Source organism: Ochotona curzoniae, unplaced genomic scaffold, assembly GCF_017591425.1.
Source record: "Ochotona curzoniae isolate NIBS_2020 unplaced genomic scaffold, NIBS_Ocur_1.0 scaffold_2453, whole genome shotgun sequence".
Classification (NCBI taxonomy): Eukaryota; Metazoa; Chordata; class Mammalia; order Lagomorpha; family Ochotonidae; genus Ochotona; species Ochotona curzoniae.
Window position 1 is genome coordinate 32611717 of NW_024467094.1, and position 23660 is coordinate 32635376.

At 53.5% G+C, this 23660-nt stretch overlaps 1 protein-coding gene across 2 annotated transcripts; it reads right to left on the reverse strand.

Moving 5' to 3' along the window:
* Window positions 1-5615: 5615 nt before the first annotated feature.
* On the reverse strand, window positions 5616-17219 carry LOC121170295 (caveolae-associated protein 1). 2 transcript variants are annotated; one of them, XM_041001366.1, is made up of 2 exons: window positions 16312-17219; window positions 5616-7908 (listed from the first exon to the last, which is right to left on the reverse strand). In XM_041001366.1, exons 1-2 carry the CDS (start codon window positions 16780-16782, stop codon window positions 7207-7209), a joined length of 1173 nt encoding a protein of 390 aa, XP_040857300.1. In that variant the 5' UTR covers window positions 16783-17219; the 3' UTR covers window positions 5616-7206. The 2 variants fall into 2 exon arrangements, with proteins under 2 accessions (XP_040857300.1, XP_040857301.1); XM_041001367.1 differs by lacking the exon at window positions 5616-7908 and adding an exon at window positions 11585-11814 and having other exon boundaries at window positions 16312-16917.
* Window positions 17220-23660: the final 6441 nt, after the last annotated feature.

Sequence of the window (23660 nt, forward strand, 5' to 3'; positions counted from 1 at the left end):
ATTTATTTCAAAGGTAGAATTACAGAGAAGGAGGGAGATAGACACACACACAGATCTTCCATTTGCTGATTCACTTCCCAAGTGGCTGCAACAGCCAGGCTGAGCCAGGAACCAGGAAATTCCTCAGTGTCTCCCACATGCGTGGCAGGGGCCCAACCACTTGGCTCACCCTCTGCTGCTTCCCTTTGTTTCTGGGTTAAGAAACAAAGCATTGGGCCCAGTAGTAGCCTAGTGGCTCAAGTCCCCGCCTTGTATGTGCCAGGAGCCCATATGGGTGCCAGTTCACGTCTCAGCAGCCCCACTTCCCATCCAGCTTCCTGCTTGAGGTCTGGGAAAGCAGTAGAGAATAGCCTAAAGCCTTGAGACCCTGCACCCATGGGAAACTCAGAGCAGGCTCTGGACTCCTAGCTTCGGATCGGCTCAGCTCCAGCAGTTGCAACCACTTAGGGAATGAATCAACGCGTGGAAGATCTTCCTCTTTATCTCTCCTCTTCTCTGTATATCTGACTTTCCAATAAAAAAATAAATAAATCTTTTTTTAAAAAAAAAAGAGTATGTGTGATTAGAATCAGTATTCCAATATGGGATGCTAATGTGGTGGACAGTGGCTTAACCCATATCACATCGCCAGCCCTGGAAAGCCATCCTTGACAGAGGAGCTGTTCTCAGGGGCAGGCGCATGAGCCTTCCAGCAGAGACAAAGCCCTGGAGGGAAGAAGCAAGGACCTCTCCTGGCAGGGACTATCCCGTGTGTCAGAATTATCCTAGTTAATGCTTATGAGGACCCCGCCCCCTGCAGGATGTCGCTGGCGTGAGACCTGCCCAGTCTAGTCTTCTGGTCCCTCACTTGCTCCATCACCCGCCGAAGGAGATCATCCTGGCTTGAATCCTAAACTAGATCCTCTTCGATCCTCTTCGATCCTCTTCTCTCGATCCTCCCGTCCTTTGGCAAACTCATCTGCTCTTGGCACTTCAACAACCAGCTTTTTGTTTGTTTCTCGTTCTCATTTATTTTTAGACAGAGAGCTTCTTTCTGCTGGCTCGCTCCCCAAACGCCCCCAGTGGCCAGGCCGGGGCACGTCGGGAACTACCTTGCTTCTGCTGATTCTTCTATACTAAACCTCACTAAGCAAAGATACAGTATTTTCTCTCTTGTATGTGCAGCAACTTCTGCAAAGTGACACCTGCTGCTTCCTTATCTCAATAAAATTTCTTAGGGTCTGACAGAAGGTGGCCCAAGTACTTGGGGTCCTGCACCCACATGCAAGATCCAGAAGCTCCTGGGTTTGGGCTAGCTCAACTCTGGCCACTTGGGGTTATTTCAGGGAGTGAATCAGCGGATCTCTGTCCCTCCTTCTCTGGAAAATCTGCCTTTCAAATAAAAATAAAGCTTAAAGTAAAAAGGGAAAAGAGAGAGAGAGAGAGAGAGAGAGAGCACCAGAGCCTGGGAGCTCTCAGAGCTGAATTCCATTAAGGTCTGCACTTGGCTCCATCAGCCCCTCTGCAGAGTCCCGGAGGCCCGCAGTTCCTGTTCTCCCCGCCTGTGTGTACCGATCCCCTGGGGTGCTTGACTTTCTTGGCCACCTTCCAGCATGATTTTCTTTTTCACTGTAAGCTGGCCACTGTAAGTCTTTTTCTTCCACACTCACGCATCCCATCAGAACGTTCAACCACGGACTGTCTATCAGGCAGAGGTCACCTAGGATGGTGTCATACAGGGAAGTGGTGGCTGTCTCCGTCTCTGAACGCACATTCTGCTGTTGGCACTGTGAAAACACCTGCGGTCGTGTGGGCACCCGTCATATGCCCCCCCGTCTTTACAGAATGCATGACTGAATTCTCAACCTTAACCAATGCTGTCCAATTTAAGACATGTCGAGGCTCTGATGACACAAGCGCCAAGCAAAAAGCTGCCTCCATCCTCCAGCGGCATCTCCTGGGATCCTCGCCATATTTATGGCAGTGACAGAAAAGCCCCCCTCCCTTAAGTTTTCCCATTTCCCCCAAGCAGCATTAATCCATCTCCAGGGTCCTGCTGGCCTGGATGGTTTATCTCTTGTCATCTCTCTGAGATGTTTGACCATTTGCCACTCCCGCTAATTGCAAGCCTTGAAAGCCAAGCAGCACATCTTGTCTTCTCGTCTCTGGCTCCTGGCACAGATACAAACAGGTTATTTGCGAGGAACCTCTGCTGTTTTTGCCTGTGCATTTTCCTTTCCACTTTCTACTGGCATGAGCAACCTCATTTCACTTTTAATTTCACATTTCCAGCATGTTCTAGAAATAATCACATGCTTGTAAGTTCCAGGTCTGGTTCCTGATTTTCCAGGCTGTTGTGGGTTTTTAGGAAATGAACCAGTGGGTGGAAACTCTGTATTTTTGCCTCTTGGATAAATAAAATAATAATAGATAAATGTAAAAGATATATTTACTTACTTGAAAGCCAGAGTTACAGAGAGAAAGAGAGGGAGGGAGGGATAGAGAAAGAGATCTTTCTTTTGCTGGTTCACTCCTCAAATGGCTGCAGTGGCCAGAGCAGGACAGGGCCTGAAGCCAGAAGCTTTATCTGGTTTCCCATATGGATGCAGGGACCCAAGGACTTGCACCATCCTCTGATGTTCTCCCAGGCACATTAGCAGGGAGTTGGATCAGAAATGGAGCAGCCAGGAATTGAATTGGTGCCCATCTGGGATGCCGGCCTCATAGGAAATGGCTTTAACTGCTATGCCATAGCATTCACCATACCACTAGCCCCATAAATGAATTTTTAAAAGATTTATTTGTTTTTATTGCAAAGTCAGATATATATAGAGAGGAGGAGAGGCAGAAAGATCTTCCACCTGATGATTCACTCCCCAAGTGAGCCGCAACGGCCAGTGCTGCGCTGATCCAAAGCCAGGAGCCAGGAGCTTCTTCCGGGTCTCCCACGCAGGTGCGGTGTCCCAAGGCTTTGGGCCGTCCTCGACTGCTTTCCCAGGCCACAAGCAGGGAGCTGAATGGGAAGTGGAGTGGCTGGGAGTAGAACTGACGCCCATATGGGATCCCGGCGTGTTCAAGGTGAGGATTTTAGCCACTAGGCCACGGCGCTGGACCCATAAATGAATTTTTTTAACAAAAGGGCACAAATGGGGCCCAATGTGATAGCCTAGTGGCTAAAATCCTCAACTTACATGCATTGAGATCCCATTCCATATGGAGACCAGTTCACATCCCAGCTGTTCCACTTCCCTTCCAGCTCCCTGCCTGTGGCCTGGGAAAACAGCAGAGGACGGCCCAAAGCTTTGGGATCCTGCACCCATCCATGTAGGAGGCCCAGAAGAAGTTCCTGGTGCCTGGCTTCAGATGAACTCAACTCTGGCCATTGCAGCCACTTGGGGATTGAGCCAACAGACAGAATGTTTTTCTGTCTCTCCTTCTCTGTAAATCTATCATGTCCAAAGCTATCATGTCCCCATGTGCATCTGGGCCTGTTGTCCACTGCACAGCCGTCTCCAACTGAGGAAGCCCAGAGGCAGTACTCTTAACAAATAGGTGGGCAGGACAGCACTGGGTAAGAACAGAGCTGCACAGCACTGCTTAGTATGGAAAGCAAAGCTGAGGGGGGCAGTGAGGGGCATGGCTTGCAGTGGAAGGGGGCGGAGCCCAGAGGCTTTCACCTGTGGCAATGGCTGGGTATCTCTAGCGTCCTCTAGCCCAGAGAAAGATCCTTGATAGGTCTCTCTTGGCAGGAACAAAGTTCCTGGATCCCAGGCTCTGATTTCAAACTCCATTTCCTTTTGTAGGTACCTAACACTTTCTGGGCTGGTCCATCCTGGATGCTGTTCTAGAGAGCAGGAGAATGTTCAGCTCCCCAGGTGGCAGAGTGCACATGTTGGGCTGGTGGCAGGAAGCTGAGGTGCAACACAAGCACAGCATTCTTTTGATCAGGGCTGGCCCTCTTCAGGTGGTTCTGTTGCAGGCAGAACCCATGTAATGTCCTGAGTCCACTGCTCCAGGAACTTCATAACCTGGGGGTAAGTGGGGCAGGTGGCTCCGGGGGAAGCACTCAGTGTCAGGTATGTTGCCCATCACAGCTGGCGGAAAGAAGGATGCTGTAGGGATGTAACTCACATGTGCAAAGGTACTTCCAAAAATGCACAGAAAATAGTATTCAAAGAGAAACGCATTTTAGTGCAAGATATTCTGAAATCCACGTCTATGAGAGGCCTTCAAAAAGTCCACGGAAAATGTGGATTATGAAAAACTAGGCACCAACTTCACATTTCTAATTCCATTCTGCACACCCTCTTCTCTTTGACATTCACCTTCTCTGAGGCATAACCTTCGATGTTGCATCCCCACGGATGCGTCCTTTGGGTCAGGGATGCTGAAGGGAGCCTCTGGGGAAAGCCCAGGCTGCTGTGCCTCACAGCAAGGAAGTGACTCCCCCAGGGATACAAGGTCCAGACTCTCTGACCATTGGGCTACAGAGCCAGGATGCCTGCTTTAGAATACCACATCAGCCAGGTACCAGCTGAGTGACCTACGACAAGTCACTATCAGTTTCCTTCTCTCTAAAATGGGATGATGATGGCCAGTTCTGGCTCATGGGGCCCTCAGGAGACTCCATAAGCACGGGCACACATTGTTTGCAAGGGTTAAGCAGTCACTCAGGACAACCGCATCCCACATTGGAGTTCCTGTTCAAGTCCTGGCTCTCCTGCTTCCAATCCATCTTGCTACAGGTGGACAACCTGGGAATGGCAGGTGGTGATGCTTCAAGTGCTTGGGTCCCTGCCACCCACAGGAGAGACACAGTTTGAGCTTCTGGCTCCTGGCTTCGGCAGGGCCCAGTCCCAGCTATTGCAGACATTTGGGGAATAAACCAGAGGACAGAAGATGTTTCCGCTTTTCAAATAAAATTAGAAATAGGTAAAACCGAATTTACAAAGCAAATCCAGGCCAAAAGTTTCATAGCAACAGTTCTTGGTATAAAGTTACAGCTCCAGGGGTAGTGTGAGGATGTGGGGGTGGGGTTGCAGTGGCTGTAAAGGCTAATCCTCTGCCTGCAAGGATGCCAGTTCTAGTCCTGGTTGCTCTACTTCTGGTCCAGCTCCCTGCTTCTGGCCTGGGAAAGCAGCAGAGGACAGCTCAAGTCCTTGGGCCTCTGCTCCCACATGGGAAATCCAGAGAAGGCTCCCGGCTATGGATCGGCTCAGCTCCAGCTGTTGCAGCCATTTGGGGAGTGAATCAACAGTCTCTCTATAAATCTACCTTTCAAAGAAAAACTGATACATAAATATATCTTTGAAAAAGAAAAAAAAGTCAAGTGGGCTGGTGTTGCAAGTTAATCTACTGCTACTGGCCATGCTGGTGTTCTACATCAGAGTGACTGTTCGAATCCCCGCTGCTCCCCAAGGCAGTGGAAGATGGCCCATTTACTTGGGTCCCTGCCACCCGTGTGTTTCTCTCCCTTTGTTATTCCTGCTCCTCAGATAAACAACTATTTTTAAAATTCATAAAATCAGGGCGCTATACATTGGGTTTGAGTGCTGCAGGCGCCCCCACCCCCCTTGTCCCACACTTCCTTCAGTATCAGCTGCCTTCAGAAAACATTCCAACACACATGCTTCTAGAAAAGCAGGTTTATTGGTCGGGCTGCTCACCAGGACACAGCAAGGGGACAGGCTCCCCAAGAGCCGCAGGAAACTGTTTCAGCTCACAGCTCAGGCCCCTCTGTCCATCAGCACCAGGGGACCTGGCTGCATGTCCCCATCCTCCCTCAGCTAACCACCTCCAATCACTCCCAGAACATTAGGGAACCAAGGAAAGGAAAAGGAAGGAAAAAAAAAAAAAAGCCAAGCTTGTATTGTATAAAAGGTTGTGTCCCCAGGCTCGCCCCACCCCCCACCCCTTTAAACAATTAGCTGCAATTCTATAAAGCAGAGCTGGGGAAGGAGGAGGAGGCATCCAGTTTGGGATCCCTCCCTCTGGTGTTGACGGGGAGTGGGATGAGGGATGCGTTTGCTTCTGTCCAGGGGCATCTCTGGGCAGTGGACTCCAGAAAATGAGGCTCCAGACAGGAAGGAACTCCCTTCCCCCCCTCACCCACAAGATTCAGGAAAGCTGCCCTGGAGAGGCAGGGAAACCAGTGGGATCTTGGCAAGTCCTGCAGCTTTGTGTGGCAGCTCTGGGGAGGATTCTGGAAATGCTGCCGGGGATGAGGCGGGCTGCAGGGCTAGCTGCTGCGCACGGCGCTCTCCCCACCTGACGTGCAGCTCGCGCGGCTGGGTAGTCGGCCATTCTTAGCTTTTTCGGCTCGGTCTTTCTCCCAACTCTCTGCGCTCTGCAGCCTGCTGCTGCCCCCTTCTGGAACATTCGTTTTCCCAGCTTGGCGAGAACAGGCTGCAAGAGCCACCCAGGCCCCTGGACGCGGGCCTGGTGAGACTTCACTTTCTTCCCTTTGAGTCTTACCTTCCTTACACACTCCTTCCTCTTGACCCTAAAAAGGGACCTGCTGTCCCGGGCTTTAGCATACTGTTAACGAGGGGACGAATCCTCTCTGCACCCACTGCCACCTTCTCTTTCCCGTTCCTTTTCCCAAAGCCACAGCCGTGTGCACACTCCTGCGTGCAGATGCGTAAGCATGGAATTTTGTGGGTCGCTTCCCCACGCCCACTTTCCCCAAAGCTCTTCGTTATTGGGGGACCCCCTGTCCTGCTAAATCCCTTGCGCGACTCTCTCCTCCCCCGCCCCTGCCCCCCACCCCAGGTCTCAGATCCGCCTACAAGGGGGGGGGGGGTCTTTTAAGTGAGCCAAGGTCCCCTGTAGGATTCCATTCTCCTCTTTAGAAAATTTGGCTTTGAAGAGTGGGCCCAGAAGAGCAGGAAAAAGAGCTCACGCACGCACGTGGCAGTTTCGGAGCGTGAGTGCGGCCAAAGGGCAGGCAGTCCTCCACCCACCCATCGGGAGAGCCCACCAAGGCCTGGCAGCGACTTCCTCCTGGATCTCCAACGCGGAGCACGCATTTTCACCCAGACTACGTCTGCACTGGGGCTGCCTCCCGCTCCGCCCTCTTGAGGGTAAGGGGTGCTGCTTTCCACTGCGGACCCCAGCAGCGAATCTGGGAGTGGAGGACTGGGGAGTGGGAGAGAGTAGGGGAGCGCAGGTGGTGCGAAAGAGGAAAGTATGTGCGGGAGAGGGGAGCAAGCGCGGGGCGGGGCGGGTTCAGTCGCTGTCGCTCCGGTCCACCAGCACGGCATCCGACTCCTCGGTGATCTCCAGCAGCGTGTGCACGTCGGGGCTGCTGGCGCGCAGCAGGTCGCCCGCCTCGCCGGGCTCGGCGCCAGCCTCGTCATCATCGGGACCCACCTCCACCATCTCGGTGGCTTTAAGCACCTCCACCTCGCCCTCGCGGATCTTCTTGACGTGGAAGGTGAAGGGTGGCACCTTGTACACGGCCGTCTTGGAGCGCGCGTACACCACGTGGTCGGGCGTGAACGACTTGCGCAGCTTGTCCCGGGACGTCTTGAGCTTCTCGCGCCGCTCGGCTGGCACGAGGCGCGTGCCCAGCTTGTTCATGCGCTTCTCCAGGGTGTGGCGCGTCTTCTCCAGGTTCTCCTTGGTCTTCAGGCGCGTCTTCTCCAGGTTCTCACGCGTGCGCACCCTGGTCTTCTCCATCTTCTCCTTGGAAAAGGCCTTCTTGAAGTCGTCCACGCGCCGCAGGCCGCTGCGCTTGATGCGCTCAGCGCGCGACTCCTCCACGACCTCCTCCACCTCCACCGCCTCGTCCGAGGACAGCTCCAGCGCGGCCGCGTCCTCCTCGGGACGCTCGCCCTCACCGGCCTCGTCGCCCTCCTTCTCCGGCAGCGCCTCTGACTCCTTCAGCGACTTGCTGATGCTCAGTTTGGCCGGCAATTTCACTTCGTCCTGCGAAAGGGAGAAAGAGCGGAGCGGACTTGAGTGAGAGGGTTCAAGAGAAGGGCTGGGCGAGGACTTGGGGCCAGCGAGGGGGATGGAGACGCAGGGCCGTGGTGGCGAGCCGGGGAGAGGGGGGCGCCCTGTGTGGTACTTGGGCCCGCCGAGGGGCGCTCGATCATACAGACAACCCGAGGGGTGACTCCAGGCTTCAGGTCAGAGCTGGGTGTGGGATCGTGGCGCGCTCCCATCTTGTCCTCGCGCCCTGCACGCACCGGCCGGAGCATTGGCACCACTCGCGGCCTCGGGAGACAGATCGACATTGGAAACGGGCAGAGCGCCCTCTGGTGCCCCGTGCCCCACACTGCCCGAGCCAGGCCTCAGCACCAGCGAGTGGCCGAGTTGGCTCAGGTCGGGGTGTAAGAGTTGAGCTCAACGGCCACCTCCGGCGGCGCCGAAGGAGGGAGATGTGAAGGTAACGTCATGGGCGTCCGTGGCCTTCATTCAAGCCATGTCAGATCAGCCTTTGGTGGGGAGGACAGCGGTGGTCCTAGCCACGCTTCCTTTGCTTATCTCCTCATTACTGTTTGGCTCTGTCCCAGCCCCTCCCCTTCAAGCAGGCTGAGCTCCGAGGGCCCGGGAACAGTGGATGGTCCCAAATTCCCCCTGATCCCAGAGCTCAGAGCAGCCTCCTGCCCTTCCCTCTTTCCCTTGGGGAACTCAGTGCTACCAGCGATTTCCATTCTAAGACTCCAACATCCGGTCTCAGGATCCCTGCTCCCTCACCACCACCACCAGGAGCCAGGGAAGCCCAGCGAGGGATGATGCCACCGCAGGCTCTGTGCTGTGTGCTCTTGAGAAGCAGCTCGAAGTCACAAACACCCTCCTCCCGTGCGCCCCTGGGAATCTCTGTACCACTGGCACAGAAATGCACTCCTCAGCCCTCAGTCTCTTTCCTCTTCCCGCCCATCCAGCTCCACCCCCCCCACCCCGCCCCGCAATTTCCTGGTTTACACTGAAGACTAAGGAACATCCTCTCCTAATTTCCTTTCCTCCCTGTCAATGGCATTAGCACGGACAAAGAAGGAATGCTGGCTCCACTTCTCCCAGCTGGCCACCAGCTCCGCAGGGCACCCAGCCACTTCCAAGTGCTCTGTCACCCTACTACACCTCCCAACAGGCCAGGTGACCTGGGCACAGGGCATGCTGGGACTTGTAGTCTCCACCTGCCACAAATGGCTCCTCGCTATCCTGGGTATCTTCGGCCTTTCTGTCCATGCCCCTGCCTCTTATCATCCACCGAATCATTAAAGAGGGTGTTTGGTTCTGAGTGTAGAAAGGGGCCCGATTCGCGTTGGCATCGCCTCCAATTTCCAGTTGTCCTCCGTGGGTCTCGCGCAGCCATTCTTCCTGACTGCTACTGGAGACTGGGGTTCCCTGACTAAGGCTTTTATGTGTCCTCTGGGTCCCAGCTCTCCGCCATGTCTTCATCCCTCATCAGCTGGAAGTTACCTGCAAACCCATTATCAAAAACATTTCCTTTCTTCCCTCCTCTTCACTCTCCCAACCTAAGGGGGGGTGGGGGGGGGGGAAAGCCGCACCTCACCAAAGTATGGGGAAGAGCCTTTCCTTTCCCTAAGCACAATGTGGATGTGCTGGGGAGGGCTTTAGGGTGACTGTGGGGGAACAGCCAGGAAACTGCCCCAGCTGCTGGAACACAAAGCCACATTGTCTCCCTGCCCCGCCCCCAGCATCCCTGCCTCTCCCTCCTGTTCCATCCCAGAAGGCGATTTTCCTGGCCTCTAGCTTCTTTGGCTAGCTGAGCTTGGGAGTGGGCAGAACTGCGGAGGGCACTGCAGGCTGTTGGCAGCCAAGGCTGACAGCCAAGGACTGCACCATCTGAGAGCAAGCCCACAGAGGGGTTTACCCTTGGTGTCTCCCCAGGCCGGGGGGTGGCGGGGAAGAAGGTCCTGGGAGGCCTGAGGCTGTAATAACCTCCATTCCCAGTGGCCGCCCCGGACGCTGCGTTCTTGGTGGACAGACAGGAGACAGGCGAAGTGGATTTGGCTGCCTGAATACCATCCTTTGGGCCTGGTGCTGGAGAGGAAGGTGCCACACCCTCTCCCCTCCATTCATGGGCTTCTCTCCCGTCGCCCCCCCTTCCTTGGCAAGTCAGGTTTCCCCCGTGACTCACAGCCTTGGAGTGCTGGATGGGCCCACCCAGTCTGCCTGTTGCTACAACAACCTTCAACACAATCCAAAACCGCCTCCCCCCACCCTGGTTGCACGGGCAGGTACCTTTGTCCCACCCTGGCGGAGCTCCTGAGCCCCAGGAGGGGAAAGGTCCTGCTCTCCTGCTGTTTTCCCCTTTGCATTCAACAAAACCACCACTCCCAACAGGCTGGTGTCCAGAGTGACCTTTAATGACCAGGTCAGAACAAAACCATGCATGGCCTCCTAGCATGTCCCCGCTATCCCCCCCGCTGTGCCCTGCCCCACTTGCACACAGCAGCTCCCCAACCCAGGAAGGCACCAGTTGAGGATGGATTTAGAGGAATCCCAGGCAAGTTTCCAGTCCCTGCTCCATCTCCATCCCCAGCCTCACTGTACAAAGCCAAGCTCTTCTGACTGAGGTGGCTTTGGTGAAGGCTGTCATTACATTGAACACCTATGATGCACCTGGCCCTCAGCCAGACACTTCACATTTGTGAAAGGGAAAAGAGGGCCAAATAAGAACCTCTCTTGACTCAGTGCTAGCCAGTTTTGTTCCCAATCCCTGTTGGGGAATGGCCAGAGAGGACACTGGAGGGAGTAGTGGGGAGTAATGGTGCAGGTGGAGGGAGGGTCCTAGACACTCAAAGCCCACCACTGGAACAGGCTGAGACTAGGAAGTGAAAGCCACCCCCTTCCTGCCACCATGAGCATTCTCAACAGGGGCAGGCCAGGGGGAGGGACTTGGGCTACCCCTCCAGAGCCGTGAACATAAACTGACAGGTTATATATGTCTGTAGTATGGAAATGTCATGGGGAGGAACAGATGGCAATTAGAGGGAAATTATTAAAAAAAAAAAAAAAAAAAGCTCCTTTTGAGGGAAGAAGTGCTCATGAAAAAAGAAGAATTTGAGAAATAGCTGTGTTCCCAGGAGGCTGGAGGGTCTGGGCCAAGACAGCCAAGGCAGCCTCAGAGGGCCTCAGTGAGCTGGCAGCTGTGGGAAGCCCCGCCCAGGGCAGGCTCTGGCAAACAGGAGGGATCGCTTTGCAAAACAGCTTAAAAAAAAAAAAACCTGGAAAAAATCTGCGTCAATGTTTCCCTCAGCTCCAGGGAGGATGCGTAGAGGACACGCATCAGCCCCGCCACTCCTCCCCCCACCCCACCCAGAGAGGCGGGGGTGGCTTGGAAGGCTGTGGCAGCAGGCAGAGGGGGCAGGGAGGGGACCCTGCTGCTTCATGCACAGCTTCATGCAGGGCAGCCTGGGCGAAGTGCAGGTAAGGGGCTAACCTACCATGGAAACAGAAGCCAGGCATCATGTCCCCACCCGTCCCCTCCCCGTCACACACACATATTTCACATTCACTTGAACTCTACATAGCACCAGGGGCTTCCCCATGCCTGTCACACACAAACACACAGCAGTGGGCATCCTGCTCTGGCTGCCACCAAGCAAGGAGCCAATGGCAGACAGGAATGACTTCCTGTGCCCACCACAGCCCCACGCCACCCTAGATTCCCGCCTCGGCTGTTGGCTTCTCTGGGACAGGCTCCGGGTAATAGGGCAGGGTCCTGGGTGCCTGCTCAAAGGCTGTACACTCGGGCACGGGGTCGGGCTGCAGGTCAAAGGGTTCAGTCTCAGGCAGAAGGTCCAAAGGCACGGTCTTGGGTGTGGCCGGCTCAGAGGATGCCTTCGGCTTCTTCTTGGGCTAAGATGAGGAAAACGGGTTTAAAGGGGGCTTGAGGTAGGAGTGGAAAGGGTTGTGTGTGTCGGGGCTTGGGGACATGCAGACAAAGGCTGGTGAGGAGTGAGAGACACACCACACATTAGAGGGAATGGAAATCAGTTTAGATGCCACATCCAGGCAGTCAGGGTACACTCAGGTGAAACAAGTCCATGCCCACCAATGCACCCCACCTCCCCCACCACATCCCTGGGCACCTACTGTCCACCTTTCCCCAGCCATGGTGGCAAGATGACCATGGCTACCATGAGAGTGGGATGCAGCGGGGAGGGGAGGGCAGGGGAAAGCATTTCCCAAGAGGCCCATTGCTGGCCTCTGCCCGGGCCGGCTCTGCAGAGTGAGAGGGAAGCGCACCACTCCACTGTTTGTGGGCGCAGACACCGCCCATTCCAGCTCTTGCTCTTCTTCGGGGCAGGGTGGACACTGGGTACCGCCCCGGATAGGCACAGAAGAGCGCCTTCCGGGCTATTTTCCCCTTGGCCACATCCTCGCCTCCTGCTACCCTTGCCACCCTCCCTTCCCCGCCCCTCAAAGCTTGGGATGATGTAAGGCTTTAAAACGCACAGAGAGATCAGGCTGCAAGGCCAAGCTGGCTTGAGGACAGATCAGCCTGTGTCTCAGGGAACCCTCAGTGGCTCCTAACCCTCCCTGCTGAGGGGCTAGGCTGTCACTCTTGCTCTGGGCATTCGGAAGTCAACAGAAAGGGACAATGTCAGCACTGTCAGACTCAAGAAATGACAGGAGCAGTAAGGCCGAAAGTCGCCAACAACAAGCGATGGGTCCCGTGTGGCCCTCCAGGTGGGTACTGAGTCCACACCTTGACTACACATTGGCCTGCTTCGGCACTTAGAGGCTGAGCAGCTAATGGCCATCAATACTGCACACTCCTACACAAACACACACACAGGGTAGCCCAATGCCCAACTGTCTGCGTTAGAGAATGGGGACGCTATGCCCCAGTGTAGGACAAGGCCCCACCCTGATATATGCAGCAAAGCCTGGAAAAGAAGCTGGAGATGGGAAAAGTGAGCCTCCCCACGTAACCCCTGGGCACCCCTACTTGAATGACAATGAACAAGTGATTGCCCCTCTTAGAGTCTGGGTGGGGTGAGTGGAGAGTTCCCAAGCTAGGACAGGAAGGAGATGACGTGGGTATCTTTCAGGTGTCTTCAAGCTCGAGCTTCCAGGAAAAGGCTACTTTTAAAAGCTCATAGAGGACCCAGTGCAGTAGCCTAGTGGCTAAAGTCCTTGCCTTCAATGTACCAGGGTCCCATATGGGTGTGTTCCAGCAGCCCCACTTCCCATCACCTCCCTGATTGTGGCCTGGGAAAGCAGTCGAGGACGGCCCAAAGCCTTGGGACCCAGCACATGTGTGGGAGACCTGTGGGAGGCTCCAGCCATTTGTGGCCACTTGGGGAGTGAGCCAGCAGATGGAAGATCTTCCTCTGTCTCTCTTCCTCCCTGCATATCTGACTTTCCAATAGAAAGAAAATATTTTTTTTTAAGTTCATGGAAAAACAATCACTTGCACAGATTTTTTTTCATAATAGATGTTCCCTGACTCTCAGCTGCCTACTGTGCCATCACCTGACCTTTTCAACTGTGACCTTTATGATAGTCAAAATTGTATTAAATTGAAGAGGGAAGAGCACGTGGCTGGCATGATTTCCATTAATCCTGAGCATACCCTACAAATACCCTCTTAGCTTTGGATTCTGCCCAGGAGGAAAAAAAAAAACTCAGCTATTTTGGAGGAAGAGTATGGAAGGCATGCTCTCCGTGGCCATTGGGTGTACGGGCTGAAAGCAACCAGAGTCTTGATGTGGGAACAGGTTTGGGGTTCTTCTGGAGTCAAAGGAACTGTGACGGAGGGAGATTTGAGTGGGGTTGGGACTTGGCAAGGAGGAGCCAGCCAAGCCATCGCCATGGCCCAGGCATTCCAGAGGCTCCCCAAACCTCGGCAGCAGAGCTGGGGGTTTCAGCTGCCAGTCCCTAGGTGTAGTTCATCAACTCTAGAAACCTCTGTTTCCATTGTATAAACCTCCTCTGCTGGGTTCTCAAAGAACTCTAAAGAACTGGCCTGTGCAAGGGGTTTTAGAGCCAGTGCCACTTGGCCTGACCCGCCCACCGGTCCTCAGTCCACTCATTCCTGTTCCTAATTCCTGTTCTTGGCGGAGTTGATGATCCCCAACCCCCCCCACCCCACCTGCCTCAGCTGCTACCCCAGGGGAGGGGGCTGCCAAGCTTTTAGTCCTGTTCTGGGTACAGGAGGGAAAATGTCCCCAGGGGATCTCAGAAGTGGGCTGCATCTACTGTTTATGAATTGGATTAAAAGGGGGTGTGCGTGACTTCCCAGGTCCCTGAACCCAGCAGGGAGCCACACAGGGGTTCCTCCACTCCGTGTCCTCCTCCAACCCGTCCCGGTGCCACATCATCACCTCCCCCATCTGCAGCTGCAGCACTGCCTTCCTTTGCACAGGAAGCGCTTGCTCTCACGGCTGAAGTTCTTTGTCCAGTCCTTCCCTGTCTTGGCCTGGCTGCAGTTACACGCACGGCATCCTACCCCGCTGGGCCTGACTTTACCATAAACATTGCTGCCCCCAGTCTTCCCTATTAGGGCTGCCAAGGCACACGGCTATTTTTACTTCATTCTCTTCTCAGGGGAGGCCCTGCCTCTGCCTTCCTCCAGGCTGAGCCCCACCCCCCAGCCCCCACCTGGAACATCTGTTCTGCAGCTCAGGGAAGTTCAAGTTCAGCCCCACCCCAGTCGTTGGAGTCTCTTCCTCACCTCTGAGCTCCCAACACTTATTTCCCCAGTGGCTTGGGGGATGTGGGAGGTTGGCTCTCTGCCCCTCCCTGGCCCTGCTTTAGGACAGTCTGTCAAAGTTCACCAGTGATTATCCAGCTGTCAGGAGCTGCTGCTCCAAGCTCCCACCTTGTACCTCTCCCTCCTATGTCCCTCGGGGGTTACTCAGGCCTCTAACAATTTCTCAAGCCTCCACCCCACCCCACCCCCATCCTGTTTCCTCCACATTCTTTAAGGACACAGCCCCAGGCAAACATTTTGTACCCAATAGTTCTACTATTGGCCAAGAAAGTGCCTCTTAGGAAACAGTGGGAAAGGATAGAAAGGGGGACAAAGCCATTTCTGCCTTAGTCCCAAGGACCAGCTCCAGCACGCTCTCCTCCCTGTCTCTGTCACTCCCTCTACCCCAACCTCTGAGCCCTGTGCGCTTCTCTGAGCTCTCCCTAATAGAGCCCAAGCAGCTTATCCAAGCCCTGGGGCTGTCAGGGAACGGGGCTCCCAGAAAGACCCTCTCAAGCTGCAGCGGCGTGTTCAAGCCTCCCTGGCCTTTCCAACCTTCCAGCAGGGAGAAGGAGGGTAAGAAGGCGCCTAGGCTAGCCCTCCCTGGGGCCCCAGGATCCCGCCTCCCTGGGGTAACAGCTCCAGTCAGGCCCACGGGCAGCAGGGACAAGGGAGGCCCGGGCGTGGTCGTTCCCGGCTCAGCCCAGCCCTATCGGGACCCTGCACAGGAGTGGAGGGGAGGAGCTACACAGAAATTCCGGGGTGTATTTGGGACTAGGATTCAAAAATCGCACTTATATACGAGCGGGACCCAGAGGGAAGAGGTGCACAGAGAGCTTCCAGCGGCTTGGGGCCCGCCAACCTCCTCCAGCCCACTGCCTGGCCGCTCCCAGCCCTCGCTCCCGCAGATGTGCGGGGTGATTCACGGCGCCTACACCGCACAGCCCAGCCAGCCACCCGCCTACTCTCCTCCTCCGCAAGCCTCTGGGAGGCCCAGGCGACGGGCGCGCACCCGGAGGGTGTCTCCAAGGGCGGGCCTAAAGGCGCCCGGAGGCAGGGGACAGGCCACAGCAAGGAGTCAGGGCTGGATCGCGGAGGCTGGTGCGGGGGCGTGGGGTCCGGGAAGCGGGGCTGGCGGTCGGTCGCGTCTCCCGCCTGGCGCAGCCCCCGCCGGTGCGTTCCTGAGCCCTGAATCACCCGCTATATCGGGCGGGCAGCGGCGGAGGCCCCAGGTCCGGGCCCCGCTGCCAGTGTCTGCTTACAGCGGGGCCCCTAAAAGCCGCTACGGACCCCCTGGCGTTCCTGGAAACGGCCCCCAAGTAGGAAAGCGTTTCACCCGATTCTAGTTGGGAGCGGAGTGGTCTGCGAGGGGCAGGGTTCCCAAGTCCAGCTCCCTAACCTAGTCCCATTAGGAGTTTGGGATCCGAGGGAGGGGCCTGGCTGGGGAGGCAAGGAGTACAGGCGCGACCCTAAATCCCGCCGCTTTCCCTGACCGCACCCCACTTCCGCAGGGACTGGGCGGGAAGGAGGGCGGATCCCGCGCGAGGACACGGGCCCGGGAGGGCTGGAGAGTCGCGCCTGGAGCCGGTCTGCCAACCCCGAGCCCTGGGCCGGAGCAGCGCGAATGCTGGGCGCGGTCCTCTCCCCGGCCTCACCTGGTAGATCATGACTTTGAAGTTGCGGCGCCGCAGCAGCTCGGCCTCGTTGACCTCCAGCTTCTTAATCTGACCGGCCTGGCGCTCCAAGCTGCCCCGTACGGTCTTCACGTTGACGCTGACCTTGCGCACCTTCTCCAGGAGCTTGCTCACCGTGTTGCTCGTGGTGGCGTGCGCCTTGCCCAGCTTAGCCAGTTCGCCCTGGATGCTCTGCACCGCGCCCTCCATCTCCGCCTGCCGCTCCTCCAGCTGGGCTTGGGTCAGCTGGATCTGGTCGACGGCGCCGATTATCTTGTCCAAGAGGCTCAGCACCAGCACGCCATTCACCTGGTCCGACTTGATCAGCTCCTCCGAGCCGGTCCCCGACGGCTCCTCAGCGGCCGGTGCCCCCATCTGGGAGGGCTCACGATCCTCAACTTCGGGCGTCCCGGAAAACGGCCTCTCCACGATATGAAGTGTGACGTCCTCCATGGCTCCCCGGAGCCGTGCGGGACCGGCCGAGCGGAGCTGGAGCTGGAGCGGAACGAGAGGATCCGGAGAGAAAAGGGGAGCGAGAGGAAGAGAGCGAGAACCGAGAGGCGAGGAAACTCAAGCCACGTCCGTGCGCACCGGGACGCCGGCCAGCACTGTGGGGCGGGGGATCCGAGAGCAGCCCGGCACTCAGGCCAAACCCTGGAGCCTAGTCCCCCATTGGCTGGCCCTACCCCAGAAAGGGAGGGACCGGGGCAGTAGGGGTGACTGACTCGGAGGAGGGGTGCCACGGAGGGGGGCCGAGAGCTGAGCGCCCCACCCTGCCCAGCATGGTTGGAATAGTTGGAGCGGGAGACCCGGGCTTGGGCTGCGGAGGCGGCGGGCGCTGGACGCGGGTGGAGGAATGTGAGGGGGTGGGGTGGGGGCAGAAATCAGGTCCTGGGAGTGTTGCTCTAGTTCCCTCTGGCAAAAAAAAAAAAAAAAAAAAAAAAGCCACAAGAGTCCCTTCAGCTACTCAAGAATGGAGAGAGTCAGGTGGACGCTCATCAAGCAAGCCTTGCGATAGGAAGGGTATTCCAAAAGATCATCAGAAGGTGCATTTTTTTCCACGGGGTCAAAGACCCCTTCCACTTGCCTGTGTCTTTTGGTTTGAGTAGTGAACGGATCCCTGTCCGTTTTCAAGGAACGTCTGCCACTCCCAAGTGCTGGAAAAGCTTGAGGGGTCGCTTGGGGAACGGAAGGGAGATCTTGAGTGGAGTCTATGTCCGTGGGGTGAGGGCTGCCAGCTCCTGTTCCCCTGGGACGACCCTGACCGCCGGGCGAGGGCGGGCAATGTGATCTAGCAGAAAGCCTTCACCCACCTTACACCTCTCTACCAACCCACCCTCACGTCCAGGGCACCAGTGCCCTGAGGATTGAGTGACTAGAAGAGGGCCTGGAATTCCACCTCCATGTCCTACAATGAGAAGAGGCCCCTGTTGAAGGCAGGTGCCTGCCTGGACCACGCCTCCCACCTTCCCACCGCCTCAGCACTCTAAAGCTTGGGTAGAGACTGGAAGGTTGGCAAGCATGGCCAACCCACATGTGCTGTTTTTGAGCGTGCTGGTGGAATGGTCACCGAGCCACACCTCACCTACAGCGTGTACAAAGCAGCAGCGTAGCCACAGAAGTGCCAGATCCAGCTGACCCAAGCCCAGCTGGAGGAGCTACAGAAAAGCCTCCATTTTGCTGGCAGAGTCCCCTGGAGTGGCACCAGCTCCCTTTCCCACAGAAAAGTTGCAAACCTTTTCCCTGCTTGGGAAATCAGGCCTGAGCTTCCCTGGCTGGCCACAGATGAGGTTGACAAAAGGTCATTGCTGGTATGGCACCCATCCCCCTTGGGAGAGGTGACAAGCTGCCCTGCATAGATCCCAGACTCTGTCAGGCTGCCAGAGCGGCCACCAGCCAAGCAAAGGCTGTCCATGGCCCAGGCAGTGCCCTAATAGCCATTGAATCAAGTATTTTCCCTGCAGGAACATGTGGGCTTCATGCATGGGGCTTAAAGAGAGTAAACTGGTGTCTGAGATCCTGTATTTCTTAATGTCTACAGCTACTAGAACCGGCAGGTTAGTAACTAGTCTTAGCATTGGTAAGGCATCTGTTACAGTAGTTCACGTTCCTGATAAAGCCATTAGAGGATACAGTGACAGTAGAGAACCTAACAAATCTTCCTAAGGGTCTTAGATCTTAAAACAAACAAACAAAAAAATTATAGGGCCTGATGTGGTAGCCTAGTGGCCAAAGTCCTCGCCTTGCACACACTGGCATCCCATATGGGCGCTGGCTCTAATCCCGGCAGCCCTGTTTCCCATCTAGTTCCCTGCTTGTGACCTGGGAAAGCAGTCAAGGATGACCCAAAGCCTTGGGACCCACGTGGGAGACCCAAAAGAAGCTCCTGGCTCCTGGCTTCCGATTGGCACATCTCTGGCTGTTGTGGCTGCTTGGGGAATGAATCAATGAATGGTTCTTCCTTTCTGTCTCTCTTCTCTGTATATCTGTCTTTCCAAGAAAAAAATAAAATAAATCTTTAAAAAAAGATTTAAAAAAAAAGATTTTAAACCATCTTTTAAAAATTATATTTACAGAGAGAAGGAGAGACAGAAAGATATATCTTGCATCTATTGATTCACTTTCCAAATGGCTGCAATGGCTGGAACTGAGCAATTCTGAAGCCAGGAGCCAGGAGCTTTTTCTGGGTCTCCCACACAGGTACAGAGTCCCAACTTTTAATTCCATTTTCCGTGAACTTTTGAAGCATCCTTATATGTGCCAACAATACATCTCAGCATTGTACTTTTTTTTCTAGCTGTGAATGTATGCTGGGTGTTGTTTCTTATCAGTACATATGGAACTGCAATGTCGGGATTATATTGTATTTATTTAACCAGATCCCCACCAAGGGACATTTGCAGATTACAATTTAAGCCCTCAGGAAGGGTAGCTTTGAAACAATTTTACTAGTTACTTTGTTTTGTTTCTGGTTGTCTGTTTACTAGGAGAAATTAACTCCATACCATTCTGGAAATGTGTTTCTCTTCTTCTTCAAGAAGGAATGCCAGTTGTTATGTACGAGTCAAATTATACTCCAAGACAAGTCCAGGGAGTGCGTCTCTGACTCATTTAATGCCTCCTTCACAGAATTCTTGCAAAAAGGCTCTGCCGTTGCATAGCTACATTGCAGACAGTTTCTTTCACTGTCCCACTTCTTGTTAAGTGCCAACTACATCCAACAGGGGGCATGCTGAGCCATGGTGCACCAGCCTCACCAACACCCCTATGCACCCACCACCACCTCCACCATGTCACAACATGTCTAGAACATTCCACTGGGTTACAGGGAAAAGAAGCAGTCATTCCCCAGGAGGAGGTCAGTGCGCCCAGCTTTGCATTTCCCCTGGCTTGCTGGGCTCGCCTACAGGCACACTGTTCCATTGTGTGCTTTCAGCCCCAGAGACAGAGCCTGCAAAAGGGAGAGTGAGGTCAAAGCAAACAACCCTGTGGCCCTGAAAAAGAACACCAGGAGGCAGCCCTGTCAGCAGTTAGAATCTCAGAGCATTCCTCCCACCTCCCCCACCCGCCTCCCCGCCTTTCTCTCTCCTTCACTCCCTCCCTCCATGTCTTCAGTAAAGTGTGACTGTTAACCATGAGCTAGATCTTGGGCTGGGGAATCTAAAAGAATGAAGGAATAAAGTCCAGTTTCTCTTATCGAGAAAGACAGACAGATAAGCAGCTTCTAGCATAACAAGACAGGTACCCCAGCAGCTTAGGGAAGGTGGTCACTCTTTGGGGCAGAGCACAGTGTCCAGGTTTGATAGACAAGGCAGGCAGCGCCTCCTAACCTCAGGAATCACATGAGGTCTGATAATGTTCAGGGACTGGCCAGGCCTTGCTCATCCTCTCTTATTCTGGTTCTGCTCTGAGTTTTATCCATTTACATCTAGGGATATCCAGCCAAAGGTGTGCTATGCTACACTGGGCGCTGGAGCTATACCGAGAGAGCTCCTGGGGTGGCAGTGGGTTTTGCTAATCATGACCAGCTTGGATAAGGGGTGCACCTGCACATCACAGAAGCTGTCCTATGTGTGTGGAGGACCAACCCCTGACAGCTGGTTTGCAGCTGCCACATGCAGGAGTGGGAATTTTCCATTTGTGTAACTTGCTGGCTTGATAGGCCCTGTCCTATCCTTGTTGTCAGTGAGATGTGCCTTCTTCAAAAGTGCCTTCTTTTTTTCTTCAAACATTAGGAGGTGGGGTAACTTTCTTGAGCGAGAAAAGCAGGACTGTTGTTTATCTGGTGCTGATGGAGGTGTCACTTGGGTGGTAAAACCCACTTCAAGGACACAGCCAGTGTGTTTGCTGTGGGGTGGGAAATTTTGTTTCAGGGAAACTACATTTCAGACCCATGTCCTGAAAATACCAAGAAAATAAGGGAGAGAGCATCCCACAAAATCCCTCCTTATTGCCTTGAGCATGCACAAAAATGAACACACACACATGCACACACACACGTTCCAGGGTCAATGGATGGCCCTGCCCTGACTGCTCAAGATTGGAGCCACCTGTTCTCACTTTTGTTCAGACTCTGTCTTCTATCACTGCACCCACCAGTCCCTCACCCTGAGCTTCTAGAGTTTATCCCAAATGGAGCCTTCCTGTCTGCTCAAAGAAGGGCATTCAAAAGTCACCCAGAAACCGTACCCCACCAATTACCTCTCCTTTTCTAATTTTCTAATTTCTGCTTTAAATAAAGCAGAGTTTTATTATTATTATTATTTTATCCTTGCTGACCAATATGTCCTTGGGAAATCTTCCATTAGGCCTTGGGACACAGTATTATTTTTATCTCTTTCTTGTCCTATTTGCTAGATTATATTTTCTTTCATTTTCTTTTTTTTTTGAAAATCAATTTTAGTAACTGCTGGCAAAAGTACAAGAAATTGGCCGCTTTATGAAGGTATAATTCACATACCACACAGTTTAAAGTATATAATTCAGTATTTTTTGGTTTCACTTTTACATTTTTAAAATTTCTTATTTTAGAGACAGATTGGGCTCCCATCGCGGATCATTCCCTCAATGCCTGTAACAGCTGGGGCTGGCCAAGGTTGAAGCTGGGAGCTGGGAACTCGATCCAGGTCTTCCACACGGGTGGCCAAGGCCCAAGGACTTGAACCCTCATCTGCTGCCTCCCAGGGAGCACAGGAGCAGAAAACTGGGATTGCAAGTGGAGTTTGGGCTTGAACACAGGCGTACCAGGGGTGCCCCAGATGCTGCACCAAATGCCGGGCAGTCCTGGCATAATGAGTTAGTATCACATGCTGCAGGGTGGGTCAAGACTTCCGTTGTTTTTGTAGCAGGATAATCTCCCTTTGTATGAACATGCCATATGGTGTTTGTTCATCAGTTAATGGAAATTCGAGTTGTTTTCGTCTGCAGGCTATTACAAATAATTCAACTATGAGCTTTCATGACATTTTCTTTTTTTAAATTTTACATTTTGATTTTATTTTTAACATTGTTTACATAGTTGAGAGGGATGCAAGCCCAGTGGTCTCCAACTAGGGTAGAGAGGGTTGAGATATGGAGAAAAGTGAGTGGGACAAAGAGTTCAATTTTTTTTTTCTACTGTGTCTGCAAGGGAGGAGAGGGAGCTGCACCTTGCTGTCAAACTATATTATTATCCAGGAATGAGGGTATGATGCTTCGATCATGTTTTAGAGACCCTGGTGTGGGGAAAGAGACTGTTACTTGAGTGGTTTTGATACTTCTGAGACATCATTGGTTTAGAAGGACCAGGATTGAGAAAATCTTTCCAAAGTCTCTCCAAGTCCACCTTAAACAGACACACACACCCACACACACACCCACACACACATTCTGTGTTGGCGTGCCTGGGTTCCAGTTCCAACTGGGCTCCTGGTTCTATTTTCCTGCTGATGCACAGCCTGGGGGCAGCAGATGACAGCCAAAACAGGAGTTTGGGTTCTTGCTAACCACTGGCTTGAATTTCTGGCTTTGGCCTGGTTAAGCTTTCACTATTGAAAGCATTTAGCGAGCCAATGAGGAGAGACACATTCTATCTATTTATATGCCCATGAGCCAGTGGGGAGAGACTCTCTCTGCCTTTCAAATCAATTTTAAAAGCTATTGAAGAAAACCTTAAAAAGTAAAAAGGAATGAATAGACAGCTGCTGAGCAGGAAAAAAAAAATGGCAAGGAGTTGGCTTTCTAAGCAGAAGAAAGAACTTGGTAAAAGCACAAGGACCTCTGAGCCATAAGCTGAGATACAGGAGTGAATGCAGGTACATGTTGCCCAGCATAGAGCATCTTGGGAGGCCTGCTAGCAGGTCTAGAGGATGCATCGCACAGGTGTGTGGCATGCTTGAAGCAGGCTAACCAAATTGGAAAGAGGAATTCATTTACTCCTCTGCTAATGCAGACCCTGAGAAGCAGTGGCAAATTGACCACCGGAATGGAAGATTTGGAAGAAAGAAAGAAAGAAAGAGAGGATTATGAAAAAGGGGAAATCATAGAGGTTCAGGTTCCCTGGGAGTCCTGGAAGAAGCTCCTGGCTTCTGGCTTCAGATCTGCTGGGCTCCAATTGTTGCAGCCACTTGGGGAGTGAAGCAACAGACAAATCTTTCTCTCTGTCTCTGCTTCACTCTGTATATCTGCTTTCCCAATAAAAATTTTAAAAATCTCTAAAACAAATAAATGAATACATAAATAATAATTTTAAAAGATGAACCCCTTTCCTTTCTGCTTTCCTGCTGCAACCATGAGCAAGGCTTTCGAATGAGCCACTCTCAACACATGTAGTATGTGTCCAACAGATGTGTGCCTGTTGGCAAAAACCATGTCGTTTGTGGAATCTGGCCCTTATCCCAGAGAACAGCGCTTCCGCTCCACGTCAGGAACAGGAAGAGTATGAACTCTTGTTTGCACATTGATTCTCGGTGCTCTGTTCAGTTTCCACACTCCCATTGTGCTCTGTGTGTGCTTAAGAGCAATGACTCATTTTTCCACCCAGGTACATAGTCCTATGAATCCCAGGGGCCGCACACGGGTGTGAAAGAGCGGGCAGCACTGACTTATTTCCTAGTGTTCAACTCCAAAGAGATCATTTCAATGCTTCTTCCATTAGCTTGAAAAGAATGCGGCAGTTGAACTGATCAGATCACTCACACCCCAAGCCTGCTGGCGTTGACAAAAAAAGGCTCCATGCTGATCACAGGGATACAGAAGGAATAGATGAATAATTTGTATATTTCAAGGGCTTAATAATGTCACTGAGGAAATAAATGCACAAGAAGGAGAAGAGCTTCCTCCCAAAATGTCTC

What these genes read in the sequence shown, in the direction of transcription:
- LOC121170295 (XM_041001366.1), bottom strand. Translation starts at nt 16,782, where the DNA reads ATGGAGGACGTCACACTTCATATCGTGGAGAGGCCGTTTTCCGGGACG. An exon ending in TCAAAGTCATGATCTACCAG is followed by an intron (nt 7,909 to 16,311) that starts GTGAGGCCGGGG and finishes TCCCTTTCGCAG; the next exon opens with GACGAAGTGAAATTGCCGGC.